Below are 12,936 nucleotides of genomic sequence, written 5' to 3'. Positions count from 1 at the left end.
ATACTCGCGCTCAATAGAGTATTGTTACGGTTCTCCGGTTCTGGATTAATGCAGTTCTAAGTTCCAACGGCTGGTCTTACTACAATATTCTGGGGTGTCATTATTCTTGTGAATATTTAGGCAGTGAAAAGTTATCTACAACTTCATTTTCGCCTTTTCCCGTCCAACCTTTTCCCCAAATCCAAACAAATACGCCGCGATCTTGCGCATCTGGATCTCCTCTGCACCCTCTGTAATGCGATACCGACGGAAATGCCGATAAATATGCTCGAACGGATAGTGGCGCGAGTAACCATCACCGCCATGAATCTATCAAATCAGCCTCACCAATCCTCAACCAAAAAGGAAACGAAGCAGAAAACATACCTGAATCGCTCGATCCGCGGCTTGACAGCACAGTCGATTCGCCCAGAAATTGCACATAGCCACCTTATCACTCAACCGTCTTTCTATGGCAATCCAGGCCTTGTCCTGGGACTCCGCCACCACCCGATCCATTTCCCAGCTCGTCTTGAGAATCAACAACCGCAGCATCTCCACCTGCGTCATGAGCTCAACAACCGGAAACTGCACCGCCTGGTGATCCGCCAACTTCTTCCCCTCGCCCCAGACCGTCCGACTCCGCGCGCGCTCAATTGCCCGCTCTAGACAGAACTTGGCCGCACCGCACGAGCTAGCTGCTTGTCGGATGCGATTCTCATGCACAAAGGTCTGCGCAATCGCTAAGCCCTGGTCGACCGTCCCCAGCACCGCCGATTCAGGCACCCACACGCCGTTCAGGGTCACCGTCGCGTGGTCCGTGGGCATATTAAACGTCCATTCGTAGCTCGCGATCTCCACCCCTTCCGTCTCGCGGGGAATCAGGAACGCGGTAATGCCCTTGGCGGATCCATCCTGGCCGGATGTCCGGGCAAAGAAGATCATATGCGTGCAGTGATGGGCGCCCGTCTGCCACTTCTTTGCGCCGTTGATTTCGAACCCACCCCGGACGCGCGTCGCCGTCGTCGACATGAAGGTCGCATCGCTGCCATGGTCGGGCTCGGTGAGACCGAATGTAGTGCGGAAGTCCCCGCGGAGTCGCGCGGGGATGAGGGTGAGCTTTTGCTCGGCCGTGCCGAAGTGATGGAGCATGAGGATGTCTGGAAAATTTCCGATGACGCTGTGTTCATTCTGCAGGTCATTGGCGAGCCCCAGGCCGCCGCCATATACTGGATTGGAGGCCATATGGAAGCGCGTGGCCGACATCCATAGGTTGGTGTCCGGGTGACCTTGCCCACCGTAGATTTTGGGAAGTGCAAAGCGAAAGAAGCCGGCTTCATCGGCGAGACGACGGGCCTTGCCTGATTCTTTGTTAGTATCTTCAGTCTCGCTGACGGTGGTTGAGCTAGGGACGGGCATTGCTATGTACCTAGTAATTCCTCCCATTCTTGCGATGGAAGACCGTCCTTAGCCCAGTCTGTTCGCGCATATTCGCGGCGATGATCGAAGAAACGGTTATTATCTTCAGAATGTTGCAGAGGGAGAATGGTCGAGTGAATGAACTGGTCGAGGGAGTCAAGGTGGGCAACTAAGGGCGGAGGCAAATCAAAATTCATGTTGGTGCAAGGGGTTTGATCTTCTTTCCAATCTGTTCGGTACTCAATGGTTTGTGATCAATGTGTTGTACTGGATATAAATCTAGATCTTGGTTCAACCCCGCAGCGCTACCTCGGTCTCGGCTCGGCTGCTCCACTTGGGCTGGACCAAGCATATCAACTTTGGCATTAGTTCATTGCGTTTACGACTGCTGCACTGGATGTGCCTCTGGACCTTCCAGTAGATCATGAAACTGCTAGCTGGACGGAAGGAGATTCCATATATGAGGAGAACCGCTTGTGACTTCATCTAGACTCTACACAACACGAACAGTGGTATTTACAGCTTCTTCTCTCGGATATAACTCTCTCGCAACTTCTTAACTGTTTCCCACATGATCTGTGCTCTTGAATCAAGACTGTCTGCCCATTCTTTGGCGCCCGGACTATTCGATTGGCCTGTCACGTATCTTGCTGCTATCCCGTGTGCGATGACACAGCCTCGAAAATGAGCGAATGCAATACCCCAGTCAAGGTCCGGCCGAGCCTCGTATCCTGATTGATTATACCACCTCAAAGACTCCTCTAGACCAGGAAGACCGGGGATAGAGTGCCTACCGCCGTCACGGAGGACCGGCGCGGCGGGTCCAGATTCTTGGAAGATTGGAGAAAGAAGGTGGACGACATCTGATAGAGGATGCCCGATGGTAGCCATCTCCCAGTCCAAAACACCAATGACCTTTGGCTCTGTTTTGTGAAACACGATATTATCGATCTTAAAGTCCCCATGAACGATGCCAGAGCGATCCTTGGGCTGGTTGGTCTTGAAAAAGCTGGCAATTTCTTCCAGGTGTGGAAGTTCTCCCAGGGGGACATTCGTGTTGGCATTCACTGCCCTTGATTGCCTTTTTGCTATCTCTGTAAAAGTTCGGATTTGGCGATCATAGAACTTATTATGCTTTCCTAGTCCACCTAGCCCGACTGTATTATAGTCGAGGGTGTGCAGTTTGACCAGAGTTCTTACTGCATCTCTCCACCTATTCTCAATCAGCCCGTGGGAGATGATTGGAAAAAATAATGAATTCTTACATTTCCTTACGATGTTCAGCTGTCACTCCCGGCATGTAGGGATCGGTGATAAATCGACCGTTCAAGAACTCCATGATGTAGAACGCGGTACCGATTACTGTCGGATCTTCGCATAAAATATAGACTTTGGGTACTGGCACTTCGGTATTCTCCAGTGCATGTAAGATGCGATATTCTCGCTCCACCTGGTGCGCCGTTTTGGACATGATCTCGCCCGGTGGCTTCTTTCGAAGCACATATCGTTGGGATTTTGCATCGCTGATTAGGTATGTCGGATTGGACTGGCCAAATCCAAACTACAAGGTGGGGAAGAAGATTTAATTTCTTGCGTACCCTCGGGGATGCTCGTATGGAATAATTTGGGGGGTAAACTAGTTACCTGCTTCAGGTTCAGTGGTAGCGATATTCCCAGGTCGTATTGCCCAATATAGTTTTCTAGGGCGACCACGTCAATGGGTTGTCTGACGGGGCCGGCCATGATGCTGTTCTCGGTGCTGATCACACTCAAGTCTCTTCCAGACGCTCTGTAGTGTAAAAGTTGTCATATAAATCCTACCTCAGAAGACCCTTGGCCAGAAAGCGTTAAGTATAAACCCCACTCGCGCCCCTCGGCTGGACTGCTGGAACCTCGGTTGCTGGACGGTGGGACCTGTGACGGCTATTGAATAGACAATCCTATTGGCACTCTCTATACAGAGTTCGAAGTATAAGAAAGGCAAAATACGACTTCAGTATTACACAGATTGGATCATCTCCAGTTACGGTACGGCCTCATTGTGGCGGTCCCTTCTGTGGCTTATTGCGCACGTGATCTCATCTGGAGGGTCACAACTTCTGAGATCAGCTGATCAGCTTTCCGTAACGGTCACCTGACCCACAGCCCTATACAGGCTTCCTTTTGTTTATTAGACAATTGAATCAATCAATCGATCAACTTCCTTTTAATCTATCTACCCCACTGGGAGTGTATTCGTCGGTACCCAACACTTAACCATCTCCGCACATCTCCAGCGTCCTGTCTCCTACCACGATATATAATCCACTTCCCCTTGCGGCCAAAATATATGTCTACTCCGAAATGATGGCTACATGTCTGAAGGTATTGTTAAATATGTTATAGGTATAAGTATCATACGCACGTGATCGGTACTTCGGAAGTTAGAGGAGGGTAATCTAGACTTTAATTTCGAGTTCATGTAGGTGATGGCATAAGAGAACGAAACTCCTATGTAGCGGAACACTATAAAGATTATGAAGCTAGGGGACTACACCCAATATCTCCGTATGATTGGGATTGTCTATTCGCCTGCAGCTCCCTTGTAATCCAATTGCGGACCTCCAGCGCCAACAGCGAATCTACTCCATAGCGGTACATCCCGTCTCAAGCTCCGCCACAGGGTACACGGCCAGCGGGTATGCTGCGCCCAGAACACCCTTATGCACAAAGGCAAAGGCGTCAGATAGGATCTTCCCCAGCACATCAAGACCCTCAGCATTGGAGAAATTGGCCATATTGATGAATGCGAAGGTCGTGCTACGACTGAACGGACGCATCTCAAGGCGCATGTTATTTGTGATATCGCGTAGCCCAGTCTCGACGAACGTGCTAAAGGGCGCGAGGCACGTCCATGAGACACGGAGTAGTTCGCCGGACAGCGAATTGAGTACGTAGTCGACACCGCGGCCGCCTGTGACACGCTTGACGGCTTTGACGAAGCTAGCATCACGGGAGTGGAAGATATGCCCTTTTGGCACGTTATACTTCTCCATCAGGAGACGGCACTTATCCTCGCTACCAACTGTGGCATAAACTACGAGGTGTAGGTGTGCAGCTAATTGCAGCGCAGCTTGTCCGACGCCGCCAGCGGCAGGGGGATGAGGACGGATTGGCCTGGGCGTAGTTTGGCGACGTTGACGAGTGCGTGGTGGGCGGTGGCGTGGACCAAGGGTTGGGAGGCGGCAACGTCAAAAGACATCGAGTCAGGGATGTGCACGGCAAGCCGGTGGTCGATCCAGAGCTTACTGGCATGCATGCCCTCCCAAAGAAGCGTGACGCGGTCTCCAGGTTGGAAGCGTGAGGCTGCGGCACTACTGCTGGCGGTGACGATGCCGCTGGCTTCATTGCCGATGAGGGAGACTGCGACGAGGCCCATGGCCGCCATGATGTCTTTGAAGCTGAAGAACGCGTTAACGGATACGTTCGGGCAATCTGGGCAGGTTGACTTACTTGACACCTGTTGCTTTGACATCGACCTCGATCTCTGACTCTCCAAGTGGCACCTTCATGCGGTCGTCCTCGATGAATGTCAAAGTGTCCAATAGTCCTGGCTTCAATATTGTGAGCAATAGGAATCTTTCTTGATCTCCGATCCCCTGGATACGAACGGAGGCCTCCAGGCAGCGGCGTACGCCCTCATTTCCCACGGGACTGTTGAAGATACGAGCAACTTGGAGCATGCCATCCCGCTCCTGGAACTCATCATCTGTAGTATCTGACATCACAATACGACCTGCAAGGGCTGGACCCACTGCAACGCTGTCTCAAGGTTACTAAGATGCAAGATCTGGAACTTGAGACCCGCCACCTCACTCCTCATAGTCCTCCGAATGCCGTCGACCACACCCATGGACGCATTGTTGCCGGCTGTGATCCAGACCAGGCGGTCGCTGTTCGGCGGCAGCTTGCGGACACTGTGAAAGTCTGGTTCCGAGAGTGGCTTGCAGAGCACAGCAGAAAGAGCTGCTGCCGCTGCTTGTTGCAGGTGGCTCGCCTATCACCAAGTCGAATTTGGTAGATGTGCCTTTAGTGTAGCCGTTAGTGGGCCCGTTGGCATGCTCAGTTTGCCGTTTCTTGTATAGCGCAACTGACGTATGAACATCAAAGATGCGTTCAAATACTTCAGCCTCCAAGATGGCGGCAGATACATTCAAACTGCTGTCCATAGCAAGAACCAGGCTTGCATCGGGCTTGCCTAGGCTTGAGAAACGACGCAGTAACACGCCCAAATCCTTGTGATTGCTGATAGATAGCGGAACAACTAGCAAATCAGCCGCCGCAATGTCTGCGGGCAATGGGTCATCCGAATCACCCAGGTCGAAGGACTTTCCAATCACGTTTGTGCTGGCACCCTGCTCTTCAGACTCCTTACTAATACCTGCTACAGCATACTTGATATGGCTGGAGGGAATGGTTCCGCGGGGCAGCAATGACATTGTCGCATGATTAAGAGCCTCGTATTGTGGCGCGAGCTCAATCACGGTGGCTGCCGGGTTGTTGTGGAGGTACAGACGGATTAGCTGCAGTGCTTGTTAGTCTGGTTCAAGTAGGAGCCACCGTGCCGCTCATGCAGGATGACGGTGAGGGGGGAATCATGAAACGAAAAAGGTTACCTCGACGGCACGATCTTCTGCCGCAACAGTCGACACCACCCTCTTGATTCCGTCCGGCTCCAGCACCTCAAGACCATAGTTCCAGCGCACTTCAGAGGTGATCTCAGCCGGATCGACCTCAAGCTGCTGGCTCTCCTGCTCACCCGCGTCATTCTCGAGCTCCGAGACTCGAAAGTCAATAACAGATAGGTTGAGCTTCGACATTGTACAATCAAACGTGTAGATATTCGACGACAACTCTTTGAAGCCATGTCTCTTACACTCGCACAGCACTGGCAGGACATACCCAGCATCTCCAGGGATATCAAGCGAGATGTCCATCTAAGATTGTACTCCATAGATAGGATGCCTTTAATAGTTCCCGATACCCCAGCAGCAGATTCGAGATGGCCGATCTGATTTCAGGTCAGCATCCTTAGACATGATGTCAGTAGCAATCCACCAGACTCACGTTAGGCTTAACACTTCCTATCAACAGCTTGCGCGACTTTGATGAGCCTTTCCCGATGATGCTATGAATGGCCTTGGTTTCAATTGGATCTCCGGCTTTGGTCCTCGTCCCCTAAGGCTGTGGTTGGTAACGGTAAACCCCCTGGATCTGACGGATGTTCTACTTACGTGTGTTTCGACGGTATTGTGTCGAGTAGTCAAACCCGTTGTACGAGTATACGTGTTTATGAGTGCAGTCTGTGCTTCCAGAGACGGCATGACCCTGCAAACAACAACGTTAGCAACTCTTGGTTCAGTTTTGGGGACACATGAGCCCTATACTGCGCTGTTGACACCAGAGTATACTTACCAACCTGTGTAAAGCCATCGGAGTTAGCGCCAGTGGCACGGATGATGGCACGGATGTCATCGCCTTCTTGGATTGCATCTGCCAGCCGTTTCAGGATGATGATTCCGCAACCTTCACCACGGCCATATCCACCCGCACTCTCATTGAAGGCTTTCGACCGGCCCTCGGGCTTGAGGAAATTCAAATTATTAAGATGTGTAGTGAAGTCCTGAGTGGGCATCAGACTGACGCCACCCGTAATGGCCATCTGTGATTCCCCTGACTTCAAGCTTTAGCAGGCCAGATGGGTAGCCATAAAACTGGACGAGCAGGGGGTCTGCACCGTGGCGCTTGGGACCGTGGATATTGAAAAAATGAGAGATGCGATTGGAAATCATCTCATCTCCGGTCCCGAGGAGATGATGTTTTGGATTGTGCAAGAAGTCCCGCTCGACTGCTCCTCGATTGTCGCTTGCACCAGAGCCGATGTAACAGGCTGTCTGGGTGCCAGAAAGCCGCTGAAGAGACATGCCAGCGTTTTCACAGGCTTCGTATGTCACTTCCATGGCGATCCACTGTTTGGGATCGAGGGCGATGGCTTCCGCGGCGGTGATATTGAGAAAGGCGGCATCGAACACATAAGGATCTTCTCTCAGAAAGTGACCACCTTTTGTGGGGAGTACATTCGATCGGTCGCCGCCTGGGTGGTAGAAAGCATTCGAGTTCCATCTGGTTGATGTTGGTGAGTATGCATCTAGGACTCCTGTCAATCCACTGCCAATGCAGCATATTTCATGATTGAAAAGGCTCGTTGCTCACCTTTGCCATTCTTTAGCATGTCCCAGAACTTGCATGGGGAACTCGCATCGCCGGGAAAACGGCATGCTAAGCCCACCACCGCAATTGGGACGTCCACCGTGGTGTGTGCAGAAGGCATCTTGATGTCTGAGAAACATTCTCTTTACAGCCCTCTGTCTTTAGAAGGGGACAAACCGGACAGGAGATCGCAAAAAAATTCATTACGCGTGCGAGTGCTCCGGCTCATTAATAATTATGTCTTTTACAAAGAGGTATGTAAGACGAAGAACCAAGTTAGACGAAGAAAGCGCCGTGAGGCTGCGGCGGGAGAATGAGAAATGTTGGCCCTAAATGTCGTGCAGTCAGCAAACGTCGGTCGAATTCAACCGTGAGATGGGCCGGTCGAAGGTACCAAACTCCAGATGGAATATAATGCTTGCTTCGCTGCGTAACTACTAGTAGTCTTAACTTACTTAACAATGAACTGCCATGTTAATTAATTAACATTGGTTATTAAGCTTTTGTCAGCACTGCGGCGGACGAAAAGGCTGGATAGCGCCAAGACGGCGGTCGAAACGTTTAGTTCTCTCGGTTCGACCGTGTCAATTGTATGTCTTTCCTCCTCAACCCCCGGGTGTGCTTGTTTGTCATCGAAATGTGGTTTTTTGTCATCGACAGCATGTCTTTCTGTCAACTGAAGACTACAAGTTGCGAGAACCCAGCCTCTCATCCCATCGATGTGTTGACATCTAAGGAAAATGGCACACGGTTCGGACCTCGAGAGCAGCAACAAAGCCGAGCTGGACGGAAGCCAGCCTGGCTCGACCAGTACGGGCGAGGACTTTCCAGCTGAAGAGCCCAATGGCACGACCGAGCCCGAGTATGTGACGGGCATCCGACTTGGGCTCATCATGTTCACTATCTTTGTGAGCACCATCCTCGTTTCCCTGGAGATTGGTATCATCGCGACCGCCATTCCCGGCATCACCAACGATTTCCGCCGGCTCGACGACGTGGGCTGGTATGGAAGCGCGACTTTCGTCCTCGCAGCCGCTGCCTCGCCGCTATGGGGCAAGCTGTTCAAGTATGCCAACGTGAAGTGGACGTATCTCAGCGCGGTTGGGATCTTTTTGGTGGGCAGTATTGTGGCCGCTGCAGCTTCAAATAGCGTGTCCGTCATAGTCGGTCGTGCCCTTCAAGGTTGGGGAGCCTCTGGTGTCCTCGGAGGCACGCTCATCGTCATCAACTATGTGGCTCCGCCGAGAAATCATCCGCTTCTCATCGGAACTTGGATGGCGGTCTTCATGGTGTCGACCATTCTTGGGCCAGTGATTGGTGGTGCATTCACAAGCGGAGTGACCTGGAGATGGTGTTTCTGGATCAACCTGCCCGTTGGTGGTCCCATTATTGTTCTGTTATTGTTATTCCTTCGCATCCCCGAGCACATCAAGCGCGTCCCCGCCACGTGGAGGGAGATCCTCCTCACCCTTGATCTCCCGGGCTTCTGCTTGATCCTCGTGTCTCTCGTATGCTTGACTTTGGCATTACAATGGGGTGGACAGACTAAAGCATGGAATGACGGCTCTGTCATCGCAACATTGGTCCTTTGGATTGTACTCACCATTGGTTTCTTCGTGACCGAATGGCTACAGGGCCCGCGCGCCATGGCTCCCTTTAGCATTCTGAAACAGCGCATGACATGGAGTAATGCGCTATTTTGCTACATGTAAGGTCGCTCATGATTCCTCGGGATTCATATCCCAGCTATGGCTAACATTTGGGGTCAACATTTTAGCTCCTACGCCGCCCTCTACCAAGTCATGTTCTACCTCCCCATCTACTTCCAGTCCATCCACGGGCAATCCGCCGTCAGGAGCGGCGTCAACACCCTCCCTTTCCTCGCCTTCTTCGCCCTAGGAGCCGTGGTCAGCGGTGGTGTGATCGGAAAGACTCGCTACACACAACCCTTCGAGTTCATCGGTGCCCTCATCATGACCGCCGGCATGGCCCTGATCTACATCCTGGATGTCAACTCTTCCCAAGCCATGTACATTGGTGCCGAGGTGCTCTTTGGCTTTGGCGTTGGGATCTGCAATCAGGTCCCCATGACGGCTGTGCAGGGCTTCTCAAAGCTTGAAGACGTCTCCAGTGCTACCGGAATCATGGTTAGTAAGTATTCCCTATGCAACCAGCATTCGCACGTTGCCCTTAGTGTGTCCTAACCCCCCCACCAGTGTGCCAGACACTCAGCGGCGCCTACTTTGTCGCCATCGCGCAATCCCTCTTCGCCAACCGCATGCTACAGACCGTCCTCACCAGTGCATCCCACCTCGATCCCGCCCTGGTCCTGGGCACCGGCGCCTCAGAACTCCAAAAGGCGTTCGGCGGGGACGATTTGACGGCGGTGATCGCCGCGTACATGGTGGGCATCAAGGATGTGTTTGCTTTTTCGCTGGCGTGCGCGGCGTTTTCGGTCCTCCTGACGCTGATTATTCCGTTGAAGAAGCTGCCGGATCATGGGAAGAAGCCGGCGACAGAGGGTGCAGACGCGAAGAAGGCGGAGGTAGTCGATGGCGAGAATCAAGTGGTTAGTTAGCGCCGCTCGATATGGTGCACAATCGGCGAGCTTCGGCAAAGAAAAAACCAACAATGTTATTGCCAACATGAGTCATCAGACTTGAAAATCTTATTAGTGTTTTTATATACTGAACCCTTTTTTCCCTTAATCGCTTTATCTCTAATGTATCCAACTCAACATGAGCAATTGAATCTTGTGTCATTGGGTCAGTATCCGCGTAAACATACCAAGTGTCCATACTCCTTCAAACACATGGCTCAAACCTCGCCCCCAGCATTCCTCATGATACTCTCGAAAAACGCCATATCCACCCCCTGAAACGCCCAGTCCTCGCCGCCTGCGGCTAGTTCTGGATACCCGCCCTGCGTCGGCGGGGATGGTGTCAGGGAAATACCGGGGTCAGATAAGGTATTTTGACATGGTTGCTGCTGTTGATGGTCGTGGTGCGCGAAAGCCGTGGGGAATTCATGGGAATCGGCGGTGTGGGCGACTTGGAAGGAGAGGGTGTTAGGAGTATTGTTCGTGGTGGTGCCGAACCGATGGACCTCATCCCGATGCATGGTTCCTGTCGTCGCATCGCGTATAATGCGAATAATCCCAAAATACGGAATATGCACACGGACCACGCCCTCCTCCTCCAGCCCCAGGTCATTAGAGTTCTCACTCCCCGCCTCGCTCACACTCACCCTCCTAATCCCCTTGTCCACGTCAATCGCCAGTAAGGCCTTCAACAAATCCGCACTTTGCGCGCTCAGCTCATCCGAATTCAGCCGGTTCATCTCATTCATGTTCTCCTGCACCTGCTCGATCATCCCGCGATCGCTCAAATATTGGTTCGCAAGCAGATTCTCCGCCCCGTCGCGACGACTATCCATATGTGCGAGGAGGAGCGCCATGGCCGCCATCAGCGCGAGAAAATCGACGGTGCGACAGCTGTACGCGATGCGGTTGAAGCTGCGGAGCGAGGTGTAGCGCGAGAGAACCTCGCGCGACGCATTGACGCACATGATCCGCGAATACTCGGATGGGCTCCCCGCCGACGAGGAGCGCAGCATATACGGCAGATGCAACTGGTTGAGCAGGTTGTAGTGACAGATCTGCACGACAAAGCGGCGCGTATCCCAGAACACGGCTTGCAGGTCGGTGGCGGCCCGGTCGAATTTGGGGACCATCCACCACTTGCTCGGGAGGTTACCAGCGGCTTTCTGCAGCTCCAGGTCGATGGCGCGGGTGGCGGCAAGGTCTGGACAGCTGGGCTTGGATGCGTTACGTTCGAGCACCCGGGACATCACCACACAGTGCAGGCGCTCGAGACGGCCCATGGGGCAGTCGTTGGCGAGGCGGGTCTCAGTGGCCATACTATGGTCAGTGCAGCCTTGGGGCAGACCTAAGAGGAGGCAGAGATGGCGGTCTACAATGATGATCTGGAGCCACATGAGCTGTGGGTTGTATTTCGTCCTGGGATCGAGCGCCTTGTATCGGGTCTGGTTATCCGATCGATCAAGGCCCATCAACTGGGCGACACTGATAGCTCTCCGACCCGCAACCCAGCCTCGTCGAAGGTTCCCAATATTCACCTGATATAAACTCTCGAGCATGATGCACTCGAGGCTCTCTATGCTGCCGATAAGTTCCTCGTTGGTCGTGACGTGATAGATTGCAACATCTGCTAAACGTTCCATGATGGCTCGAGGTGATTCCGACAGTCCTTGAATCTCCTTGTGAAGATCCGGGGGAAGATGCTGTAGGAAAAGGGCGAGCTGGAGCATGTACCTCGCGATCAAAACAGGATGCATGGTGGGTTCCGGAGACATCAGCAAACTGTCGGAGGTTTGGAGGCCGTCCTGGTAGAGGGTCGTGTATGACGTCGTCAATAATTCGTGGGAGAGGATGGAAGAGTGGCGACTGGCTTTGCAGATCCTCTCCGTATCCTCCCGCGACGGTAGTAATTCATGCAAGAACCGAGACAACCCCTCATATTTACGTGATGAGGGATCATTCCTGGTGGTCGTAAGATATTGCTGGAAAGCAGTCAGTAACAATTGTACAATTCTTAGTGGGGAGAAGCGTGGAAGAGAGGACCTCGGAAGATTTATGGTATCGTAAAGGCTCCATGTTCGTTGACGTGGGCGTGGGAATACTATGATCTGCCCTCTCACTGGGCGTGGCAGCGCGAGTGCTACCGTCAAAGGGAGTGCCATCACTGGTAGTGGATCCCATACCCATAAGGACATTTGCGAGGTCCTCGGGGAACTCCTGGCTGATACACCGGGAGCCGCGTCGTCGACAGCCGTTGCAGGAGGAACTAACAACGCGCGGATCGAATCGACATTTCATCTTGCGCCGCTTGCATTCCCAGCAACTGTGGGTGCCTTTGCGCACCTTTCGCCGTTTCGCTTGCCAGTAACCGTCATGTGACGGAGCAACATGCGGAACAGACATGGTGGATGAGTGACATGGACATGGACATGGAAATGGAGATGTGTGTGAAGCTTCGTGGAAGTGGTTGGGAAAGGAGAGAACAAACGAAGAGGGGAAGCCTCAGGTGATCCCAACCTCAGATAACGTGATCGGCAACTCCATAACGTCTGTGCTGTAGTTACCAATTACTATCTCCATCAATTCAAGTCAAATCAACTCAAAACTTAAGGTCTGACATTAAGATAAGGTTAGAACTGCGAGATTCGAATTTTCCTTAATTACCCGGGTAATCTTCATCACAATGGACC

The 12,936-nt window shown here is 52.5% G+C and overlaps 6 protein-coding genes across 6 annotated transcripts; 1 reads left to right on the top strand and 5 right to left on the bottom strand.

Annotated features, from left to right (window-relative positions):
• Positions 1–135: 135 nt before the first annotated feature.
• On the bottom strand, positions 136–1,595 carry F9C07_4164 (acyl-CoA dehydrogenase family protein; the record flags this gene model as incomplete). The annotated part of the gene is made up of 3 exons (XM_041290574.1): positions 136–309; positions 367–1,340; positions 1,409–1,595. 3 exons carry the CDS (start codon positions 1,593–1,595, stop codon positions 136–138), a joined length of 1,335 nt encoding a protein of 444 aa, XP_041143874.1.
• A 319-nt stretch (positions 1,596–1,914) lies between these two features.
• Positions 1,915–3,141, bottom strand: F9C07_4163 (phosphotransferase enzyme family protein; the record flags this gene model as incomplete). The annotated part of the gene is made up of 3 exons (XM_041290573.2): positions 1,915–2,611; positions 2,664–2,959; positions 3,043–3,141. 3 exons carry the CDS (start codon positions 3,139–3,141, stop codon positions 1,915–1,917), a joined length of 1,092 nt encoding a protein of 363 aa, XP_041143873.2.
• An 878-nt stretch (positions 3,142–4,019) lies between these two features.
• Positions 4,020–6,374, bottom strand: F9C07_4162 (putative PKS-like enzyme; the record flags this gene model as incomplete). Its single annotated transcript, XM_041290572.2, has 5 exons — positions 4,020–4,455; positions 4,521–4,838; positions 4,891–5,199; positions 5,254–5,960; positions 6,054–6,374. The coding sequence occupies 5 exons, from the start codon at positions 6,372–6,374 to the stop codon at positions 4,020–4,022; spliced, it is 2,091 nt and encodes a 696-aa protein (XP_041143872.2).
• A 353-nt stretch (positions 6,375–6,727) lies between these two features.
• F9C07_4161 (putative PKS-like enzyme) lies at positions 6,728–7,787 on the bottom strand (the record flags this gene model as incomplete). Its single annotated transcript, XM_071511187.1, has 3 exons — positions 6,728–7,110; positions 7,175–7,560; positions 7,651–7,787. The coding sequence occupies 3 exons, from the start codon at positions 7,785–7,787 to the stop codon at positions 6,728–6,730; spliced, it is 906 nt and encodes a 301-aa protein (XP_071364725.1).
• A 600-nt stretch (positions 7,788–8,387) lies between these two features.
• F9C07_4160 (putative MFS transporter) lies at positions 8,388–10,225 on the top strand (the record flags this gene model as incomplete). Its single annotated transcript, XM_041285165.1, has 3 exons — positions 8,388–9,355; positions 9,425–9,798; positions 9,864–10,225. 3 exons carry the CDS (start codon positions 8,388–8,390, stop codon positions 10,223–10,225), a joined length of 1,704 nt encoding a protein of 567 aa, XP_041143870.1.
• An 85-nt stretch (positions 10,226–10,310) lies between these two features.
• On the bottom strand, positions 10,311–12,869 carry F9C07_1359662 (uncharacterized protein). Its single transcript, XM_041290570.2, has 3 exons — positions 12,290–12,869; positions 10,435–12,228; positions 10,311–10,366 (listed from the first exon to the last, which is right to left on the bottom strand). Exons 1-2 carry the CDS (start codon positions 12,647–12,649, stop codon positions 10,465–10,467), a joined length of 2,124 nt encoding a protein of 707 aa, XP_041143869.1. The 5' UTR covers positions 12,650–12,869; the 3' UTR covers positions 10,311–10,366; positions 10,435–10,464.
• Between the last annotated feature and the right edge of the window lie 67 nt (positions 12,870–12,936).

Source organism: Aspergillus flavus, chromosome 3 (assembly GCF_009017415.1).
Source record: "Aspergillus flavus chromosome 3, complete sequence".
NCBI lineage: Eukaryota > Fungi > Ascomycota > Eurotiomycetes > Eurotiales > Aspergillaceae > Aspergillus > Aspergillus flavus.
Note: the sequence above shows the minus strand (reverse complement) of the source record. Positions and strands in the feature narration are given on the sequence as shown.

What these genes read in the sequence shown, in the direction of transcription:
- F9C07_1359662 (XM_041290570.2), bottom strand. Translation starts at nt 12,649, where the DNA reads ATGTCTGTTCCGCATGTTGCTCCGTCACATGACGGTTACTGGCAAGCG. An exon ending in GATACCATAAATCTTCCGAG is followed by an intron (nt 12,229 to 12,289) that starts GTCCTCTCTTCC and finishes ACTGCTTTCCAG; the next exon opens with CAATATCTTACGACCACCAG.